Source organism: Dipodomys ordii, unplaced genomic scaffold (genome assembly GCF_000151885.1).
Source record: "Dipodomys ordii isolate 6190 unplaced genomic scaffold, Dord_2.0 Scaffold7, whole genome shotgun sequence".
Lineage (NCBI taxonomy): Eukaryota > Metazoa > Chordata > Mammalia > Rodentia > Heteromyidae > Dipodomys > Dipodomys ordii.
In genome coordinates, this window is record NW_012267223.1 from 17,790,350 (window position 1) to 17,799,949 (window position 9,600).

Genomic DNA, 9,600 nt, shown 5'->3' on the forward strand with positions numbered 1-9,600 from the left:
CGGAAGTGGCGCTGTGGCTCAAGTGGTAGAGCACTAGCCTTGAGCTGAAGAGCTGAGGGACAGCACCCAGGCCCAGAGTTCAGGCCCCACGACTGGACCACCCCCCTCAAAAAAAAAAAGAAAGGGGGGTTAACTTTGGAAAGCAGTGTGGAGGGTCCTCAGAAAGCTAAATATAGACCTCCCCTATGACCCAGCCATACCACTTCTAGGCATCTATCCTGAACAACAGAAACCAATATACAAGGACACATGCACCTCCATGTTTATTGCAAGACTGTTAACAATAGCCAGGACATGGAAACAACCCAGATGCCCCACCATAGATGAATGGATCCAAAAATTATGGTATCTATACACAATGCACAATGGAATATTATGCAGCCATTAGAAAGGAGAAAATAATGGCATTTGCAGGAAAATGGATGGAACTAGAAGAAATCATGTTTAGTGAGATAAACCAAGAGCAAAGAGACAAACAGCACATGATCTCCTTGATAAGTGGATGTTAAATCCAAAACATAAGGTGATACAACAAAGTTAACAAGACTTAAGAAACAAATGACCTCCACTCATCTGATCACATATATGGTATATATGTGCACACTGGAGGGAAACTAGGAGGAGGACACAGAACTAGAGGGAATCAGGAAAAACATACAACAGTGGAACACATCAGCTGCAATGGACATTGATCAAAATGAACTAAGCAACTCAATGGCAGTGATGGGAGGGTGGGAACGGGTGGGAAAGAGGGAACAGTTGACACTATGCAAAAGGGAAGAAATTAACATATCATCCAATGTGGAAGAAATAATTGTATTGTCAAAGTTTATAGAACTCATAAACTTTATAGATCACGATAGACACTTTGCCCCATGAAAGTTAGAATGTGTTTGTGACTTTAACTAAGTATCACTATCCCACAATACTGTGAAATTTGTGAAATTATGTAATCACTTAATAAAGAATTTGCACAAAAAAAGGGGTGGGGGGGGAGAGACAGGGTTTAGCCAAGCGCTGGTGGCTCATGCTACTCAGGAGGCTGAGATCTGAGAATCGTAGTTCAAAGCCAGCCAGGGCAGGAAAGTCTGTGAGACTCTTACCTCCAATTAACCACCAGAAAACTGGAAGTGGCACTGTAGCTCAAGTGATAGGGCCCAGGCCTTGAGATGAAGAGTTCAGGGACAGTGCCCAGGCCCAGAGTTCAAGCCCCATAACCAAGCCCCCCCCCAAAAAAAAGAAAGAAAAAAGAAAGGGGGATATACAAATTGGAACTGGAACTGAATCTAACAGAAACTTTTTTAAATACTTGACACTTCTGTATTTGCCCTTTAATTTGCTAGATTATGGCATCTATACCATTCCAAAGAGCAATTTGCATATTAGCTAACATGATATGACCAATTAATCTGCTGTGAGTACTAGTCAAGAAAAACAAACACTTTTACCTTGAGAACTCTGGCTTAACCTAGCTGAGGAGCGGGTAACTCGGGCAGATCTGCGCGATGTGCCATCACTTTCTGAACTGTCTGTGTGCTCAAGATCTGTAGAAAAATCGGAATCTTCGGTTCCATCTGAACTACTGCCTGCATTCCTCTGTAACAACATAGATTCAGATATTAGCACTGGAATTAAATGAACACTATGATTCTGGAAACATCAAGCTCAAGCCTAACAAAAGATCCCACAAGCATTTCTCTCCCTGCCCAAAGCCAACTCCCCTTGCTTAGGGCAATTAAATGAAACAATCTACAAATAAGACATCTTTGCTTAATAAATGTAAAATATTATCACTAATTCTGAACTCCATTTGGAGATCAGTACCAAGACTAAATAAAAGCACTTTCCCCTCCCAAAAAAACAATAACAACAACAAAAAAAACTAAGTCACTTTTTTGTTGTTAAGAAAAGCATCATTCAAAATATCATAATTCTTTTCTGGGGTAGTAGGAGTGTTTGGACTCAGGGCTTTCTCTGTGCTTGAGCAGGTAGGTGTTCTAATGTTTCACTATGCCCTTTGATAAAGTGAAAAGGAAAATTATCTGCAAAAAAACACTACATCTAGGCATTCACACAGTGACACCAGAGGTGGATACTCTAAGGGGAACACTGATGTGTAATGCCTCAGTGCCTCTGATCATACAAAATAATATTCACATGAAATGAACTCCAGCTGGGTGCTGGTGGCTCATGCCTATAATCCTAGCTACTGAGTGAGGATCGTGATTCAGCAGCCCTGGCAGGCAAGTCCATGAGACTGATAAGTTAGTTTCTCACCTCCAGAAAACCGGAAGTGGCCCTGTGGCTCACAGTGGTGGAGTGCTAGCCTTGAGCAAAGAGCTTGGAGCAGGGTGGCGGGGAGGGGGAAGATATGAACTCCAGGAAATGCAAACCTGAGGATTTTTTTTCTTTTTTTTTTTTATCCTGTTTATTTTACTGTTTTTGGGTGGGGATAAGGGGCACAAATATGGAAGGACATAAGGGTGAATAAATGCAGCAGTGGTACTCACTAGACACCATTTTGAAAATACAACTTGTGGGGACAAGATAGAAAAACTGGGAGAGAACAAAGGGGGAAACACTGTCTAAAATGAAAGGAACTCATTACCTCTCTTATGAAATTATAAACCCTCTGTACACCAATTTTATAACAATTTAAAATTAAAAAAAAAACTACAAAGCTTCAAATTATTTTTTATTTTTGGTACTGGAGATTGAGCCCAAGGATTTGAGGATGGTAACGTAGACTGTATCGCTGAACTAAATGCCTCTAGCCCCCAAGTCCCAATTCTTCACCAAAAGAATAAAACCCTCAGGATTAAATGTGTTTGAAATTCATAACTTTTTCAGTATTTAGTATTAGACAGCACTTTATGTGTGTATACACACACACACACATATTTCAAGTAATGGCCATAATCAAATATATTACTTCTGGAGCAAAATACACAACTTAAATGAGATACATAAAAAATATAAGTAGCCTACAGGTTTGCCACCAAATAAGTTACTAAAGAACTCACTGTACTTGGAAACCACAGGAAGGGGGGCTGGAGACCTATTCTATAGCACCAATAGTATGTTTGCATTTGATATGCCTTAATATAAATATCACCAATTCAAGTCATTTTATTATTTTTGCCATAATGAAATCTGACCTTGGGGACCTTCCAAGGCAGGCTCTCTACAGCTGAGCCATGCCTCTAGCCTAACTGGGACCATTGTAGAATACATTAAAAACACAAATATTTAACTTGTAAAAGTGTCTGTGAAGAGAAATTTCAAAGCACAATATATCTCCCAGTTTTCCAAATACAAGTCAATATACTCAAATATAAGTACAGATATGAGTAAAGAGTCACAGAAAAATCACCAGAATAAAAGATTCTTAAAGGTCATGTGGTCTAACTGCCCAGCTAGGTGAATACATGACCTCTGACCTGGGTTGACCCTGAAACTCATCTCTTTTCTGGTCTCTGCCAATCTACTTCCAATCTAATACCTTTTTCCAATCTTACTCTTTCACTGTCCCTACTATAACACTGTAATACGCCTCCAAGTAGAGGATTCACTACATTTTTGCAAGGTTATTTATAAGTCTGTTTTTCCCCATTAGACTGAGATATCCTAAAGCCAGGATTATGCCTAATTAATTTCCGAATCCCCCAGCAACCAGCACTTAGTTAACTGGTCAATAAACATCTGTTGACTTGCCTAACGTTTGTTCTGTAAGAGTGTTGGCTCTGGCACGGCAGCTGCCGGGCTAAAAGCACTCCAGGTCGGCCTCTGCGTGTAAAAAGGAGACGAAGATTTTCCACAGTCGCCTCATAAGACTTTTCTAGTTTGTGTATGTGCGCGCGCGCTTGTGTTTAATCTTCATTTTTCGACAATGGCAAACTAAGCAAATAGTGGAGGACGAAGGCTTTAACTGCTTCAGATCAGAACTAGGATCCCTCGAGAGGGGGAGCTGGTTTCCCACCACCAAGACCTCCGCTTTGTTGTACCTCTCACCAGGACAGGAAAGCTGCCTCCCAAGCTCGCCTCTGAACCTATCAGCATCCCGAAGGGCGGGACAAGGACCATCCAATCAAGGCCCCGCTAAATCTCGCCCTCCCCACGGGACAGACTGAGAAAAATCACCAATCAGAAGAAGGAGGACCGTTCTCTACAACCAGTCGCGGAAAGCTCGGGCCTGGTCCAGACGCCGCCCCCGCACGCGGGCAGGTGACCGTTGGGCCCAAATAGGCGGCGTCATTAGCCAATCAATACGCTTAAAGACGTTACAGCGGCCAATTAACAGTAAGAACGCCTCCGATCCGGGAAAGCCGAGGGCGGGAATAGTTGCGAGCGTAGGCCGAGACCAGAGTCGGGCCCACATTTTTCTGACGGGTACCGAGAGAAGAGAGGGTGGCTAAACGAGGTTCAGGGGAGCGGGAAGTTAGAACCGACAACTTCGAGGCGTGGCCAAGTGCGTCACGGCACTCAGCCGACTATCCTCGGAAACCCGCCATCCTTCTTCTACCTTTTCTTACCTTCCTTCTCGGCATTGCCGGCGGCTGCGACCCGACGCTTCCAACTCGGGCAGCGGCGGCAGCAGCAGAAGGAACGGTGGCTCCGGCGGGCTCCGTGGCGGCCTCTCTAACAGTCCCAATCTTGCGGACGATCCCAAGTGCCTCCTGCCTCTCAGCGTCTAGACCCTTCTGCGCACGCGCCGCGGGCTGAAGCGCTTTTTCCCTCACTTCCGTTTGGGGTCGCGTCACTTGACGTGAAAGGCCAAGGAGGATGCTGGGAGGTTAACGCCTTTTAGTGAGGCCAGCGGGCGCCATTTTGGAATCGGGCAGGCGTTGACGCCCATTCTGGAACCGTCAATCCAGCCATTTTTAGTTAGGTGAGTGGCAGCCTTGGTGAGCGTGGTTTGCCATTTTTGTTTGGGGCTGAAACCTAATGAAGCTAACGGGTTTCATCTTTGCCATGGGCAAAATGTGCCTTCCTGGTCATTTTACTTTCTGGAGTGGAGCTAGGAAACTCCCAGAATCCGTCAGGTTGCAGAGAGTTTAACCTTTTCGTTGCCGAGTTGGCTAAAGAATGTTTCCGTTTATCCTTTATAAACTCGAAATTGTGAAGTGGCATTTTGCACGAGAAACTGTATTTTACTAGCCTGCCCCAAAGCGGGTGGTGATGGGGATTATAAAGAACGAAAGGGAGGCGGCCATCATGAGGAAGTTTCCTAGGTCTGCTTAGAGGAGACATTGCCCTTCCCTTAAGCGAACAGCAAGTATGATGCAAAGCCATTTTCCAAGAGCTGTAGTTCCAAAGAATCCCCAATTTAGTTCTACGTTGAGCACCCACCTTTTAGCCCTATTGTATTTTGGCTTGAAAACACTAGGTGGCCGCGGTAGAGTGGAGGGGTGTGTGTGACTTAAATATGAGGGTACACGGTGGGAGAATTGTTGAATCACATTCATTCAAAATGACCTCTGGAATCCCGATGGGTGAAATAAGAGTTGAGGGCGGGGGCGGGAAACGAGGAAGGAATATTTTTGGTGAAGTTTGAGTCCCAAACCGATTGGGTATTTAAACAGGAGAATGCCTACCAACGAGCAGTTTAGTTGGTCTAGGATATTAAACTGGGAAGAAAGGTCCTGAAAAAAAAGGCCGGAATATGGAAACTTGGCGACTGGACCTCCCTAGAGGAAAAGCCTTTAGAGAATCGAGGCTTGACCAAAGCAGCGGGGTGGAATCCAGGCAAGCTCGGTCACTTAAGTTAGGATTCTGGACTCAAAGTTCAACCTGAGGCCAGCTAAGGTGGTGCTCCATCAGGGGGACTTAAAAGAACAAAGCAGCAGAAGATAAATTGATGGCTCAACGGAAGACTTAGTAGTTAAAGTCCCAGACCTTTAGCCAGCATGGTCCTTGGGGATATCTTGGGCCATTGTTGACATGGGCAGTTTTTTACTATTTAGTATTTAGCTTTTAGTGCTTACTATAAATAGCTTTGAATAACATACTTGGGTTGAACTGAACATAAGAACTTATTTGAGCCCGGCGCCAGTGGTTCACGCCTCTTAACCTAGCTACTCAGGAGGCTGACATCCGAGAATCATGGTTTAAAGTCGGCCAGGGCAGGAAAATCCTTGAGACCCTTAATTCCAATTAACCACCAGAAAACCTGAAGTGGTGTTGTGGTTTAAGTGGTAGAGCGCTCACCTTGAGCTGTAGAGCTCAGGGACAGTATCCAGATCCAGAATTCAAGCCTCACAACTGACAAAAAAAAAGAACTTATTTGAAGTTGTTTAGATTTTTGTTTTGTTTTGTTTTTGCCAGCCCTGGAGTTTGAACTCAGGGCACTGTCCATGAGCTTCATTGCTCAAGGCTAGCAATCTACCACTTGAGCCACAGCACCATCTGTTTATGTGACACTGAGGAATTAAACCCAGGGCTTCGTGCATGGTAGGCAAGCACTCTACCACTAAGCAACATTCCTAGCCTAGATTTCTTCTTTCATTGAACTTCAGCACTCATGCATTTAATTTTACACTACTTTTATTTGCCCTTACTGTTGTGATCCTGACATCACCCTTGGATGTTCTGGCTTCCTATTAAAACAAAAAAAACCTGTGTCTGTATGAGTCTGTGTGTGTGTGTGTGTGTGTGTGTGTGTGTGTGTGTGTGTGTGTGTGTGTGTGTGTGTGTGTAAAGTGTAGTTCCTGGGGTTTAAACTCATGGCCTGGGAGCTGACCCTGAGAAACAGGACTGGAGATTGTGGGCAGTGTCTGAAGGACTTAAAGCAGAGCAAACCCATGATCAGATTTATATTTTAGAAGTCTCTTTCTAGCAGCTGTTAGGGGAATGATGAGAGTGTCAGAGAGTGTAGAGGCAAGAGATTGGCTAAAATGCTGTTGTAATAATATCCTTAGGCAGAACTGAAATCAGCCTGTGATAGTAGGGCAGTCTTTTGTGTGTGCCCTTGTATATTTTCTTACTTGTATCTGTGTCATCTCTCTTTTTTTTGGGGGGGGGGTCTGGTTGTGGAGCCTGAACCCTGGGCCTTGGTGCTGTCCCTCAGCTCTTCAGCTCAAGGCTAGCGCTCTACCACTTGAGCCACAGTGCCACTTCTGGCTTTTTTTCTTTTTGCTTATGTAGTGCTGAGGAATCGAACTCAGGGCCTCAGGCTTGCAAGGCAAGTGCTCTACCACTGAGCCACCTTCCCAGTTCCTGTGTCATACCTCTTCAGTTATGTTTGTAAGCTGCCTAAAAGATTATCTAGGCTACAGTGGCTCACGCCTATAATCCTAGCTACTCAGGAGACAGATCTGAGGATCGCAATTCAAAGCCAGCCTGGGCAGAAAAGTCCCTGTAAGACTCTTTTCATTTATTTATTTATTTACTTACTTACTTAATTTTTTTCAGTCGTGGATCTTGAACTCTGGGCCTGGGTGCTGCCTCTCAGCTCTTCAGCTCAAGGCTAGCACACTACCACTTGAGCCACAGAGCCACTGCCAGATTTTTTTGCTTATTTGGTACTAAAGAATCAAACCCAGGGCCTCATGCATGCAAGGCAAGGACTCATACCACTGAGCCACCTTCCCAGCCGTCCTGTGAGACTCTTATCTCCCACTCAAAAACTGGAAGTGGATCTGTGGCTCAAAGTGGTAGAGTGCTAGCCTTGAGCTGAAGAACTCAGGAGCTCAGGGACAGCACCCAGGCTCAGAGTTCAAGCCCCACAACCGATAAAAAAAAAAAAAAAGTACAGGATGCTCTGGAAGGGAGCCTTGTCTAGTTGACCACATTACCCTCACCTTCTCCCTTCTGCCTAGGATTTTAGTAAGTGGTATGTCACTAAATTTAATCTTCTCTATCTCATTTTGCAAGATGTTGCCTCAGGAAAGACAAGGACTCAGCCATGCTCTTTTCTCTAAGCCTTTCTTTTAATAATTACCCCTGCAGCCCTTACATCCTCCCCTTTCCAGTACTGGGGAATTCAATCCTCTTTTTCTGTCCAGTTTTGTGCCTAGGCAAGGTTAAGGACAGACATTTACTTTGTGTGCAGATAAACTGTCTTTATGAAGTAAGCATGCTTGGACCTTTTTTGGTGTGTGCCAGTATTGGGACTTGAATTCAAGTCCTAGGCACTGTCCTTTAGCTTTTTCTCTCAAGACAAGGGCTCTATCACTTGAGCTACAGCTCTACTTCCATCTTTTTGGTGCCTAACTGAAGATTAGAATCTCATGGACTTTACTGACCAGGCTGGCTTTGAATCATCATTGTCAGGTCTTAGCCTCCTGAGTTACTAGGATTATAGGTGAGTCACCATACCTGGCTTGACCTTTATTAAACAATATTAGTTAGCATAGCCAAGTGCATCCCCTAACTTCTGGTATGTCTCTGTCCCATGGGACAGTTTCAAAGATTATGATGCAGGCAGAATTCATATTAAAATCTTTTCATGGCTGGGAATATGCTTAGTGGTAGAGTGCTTCCCTAGTATTCATGAAGCCCTGGGTTCGATTCCTCAGTACCATATAAACAGAAAAAGCCAGAAGTAGCTCTGTGGGTCAAAGTGGTAGAGTGTTAGCCTTGAGCAAAGGAAGCTCAGGGATACTGCCCAAGCCCTGAGTTCAAGCCCCAGGACTGGCAAAAAAAAAAAAAATTATTTGTAGCACCTTAAAAATAATGTTGTAACAATCTCTAATGGGCTTTTTTTTCTTTCTCTCTCTTATAGGAGATGGCCTGGGGTTCTTCTTACTGTTGGGACATTTGTTAATTTGGTTCTGGAATCACCCTTTGCCCCTGACCCCCATCCGACCCTGGAGGAAATTATTGGACAGATCTCAGCAGGCTCAGGCACAGTTCCTGGCCTCTCCAGTTGGGGTTATAAATAACCACCAAAGCTAAACAGTCAAATAACCACATTTTGAAAATTGCTTTTTAAAAATTCACTATCCTATTTCAATAACAGTTATTTTCCCACCCCTACCCTTCATCTCCCCTTTTCCTCCACTTATCTACCTCACTTCCCTGATCCAAGCCCTCTAGGGGAGTCAATCTGAGCACAAAGCTGTTTTAGGATGAAGACATCCTTTTCCATATTTGACAGGGCCAGAGCCCTCGGGGCTGTAGTTATAGTTACGTGATGTTGTTATGGTAGCAGAGGCCTCAGGGCAACATATGTTCCTCAGTATAATTGGGTTTTCCTTAACAGACTGTCTCTCTCTGGGTTCTCCAAGCTCAAATTTACTTACCCAGAAGACTAGGGAATTGCCATTATGGATTAGTCTTCATATTTTGATTTCAGTAAAACCAAATTCCTCCTTCCCAGGATGGCATGTTCCCGGAAACCATAGGTTGAGACTTTATATTGAAGGCATTTTTATTTATTCTCTGACTAAATATTTACTGAGCATCTGATATTGGCTAGATATTGAGCTGGGAGCTGAATGTACACTGCATAAGCCCCTATGTGCCTTCCCCCGTCAGTTTAGGACCATATATATATATATGTACGTACATATATATATATGTACATACATATATATATATGTACGTACATATATATATGTACATACATATATATATGTACATACATATATATATGTACGT

At 43.8% G+C, this 9,600-nt stretch overlaps 1 protein-coding gene across 1 annotated transcript in view; it reads right to left on the bottom strand.

Annotated features, from left to right (window-relative positions):
- The window catches only part of Kat7 (K(lysine) acetyltransferase 7), a 45,199-nt gene extending 40,516 nt beyond the window's left edge, over positions 1–4,683 (bottom strand). The window contains exons 1-2 of the mRNA XM_013036788.1: positions 4,533–4,683; positions 1,449–1,596 (exon numbers count right to left, since the gene is read on the bottom strand). Coding sequence (XP_012892242.1) covers positions 1,449–1,596; positions 4,533–4,547 — 163 coding nt within the window. The 5' untranslated portion in view covers positions 4,548–4,683. The remainder of the gene's footprint in view (positions 1–1,448; positions 1,597–4,532) is intronic.
- Between the last annotated feature and the right edge of the window lie 4,917 nt (positions 4,684–9,600).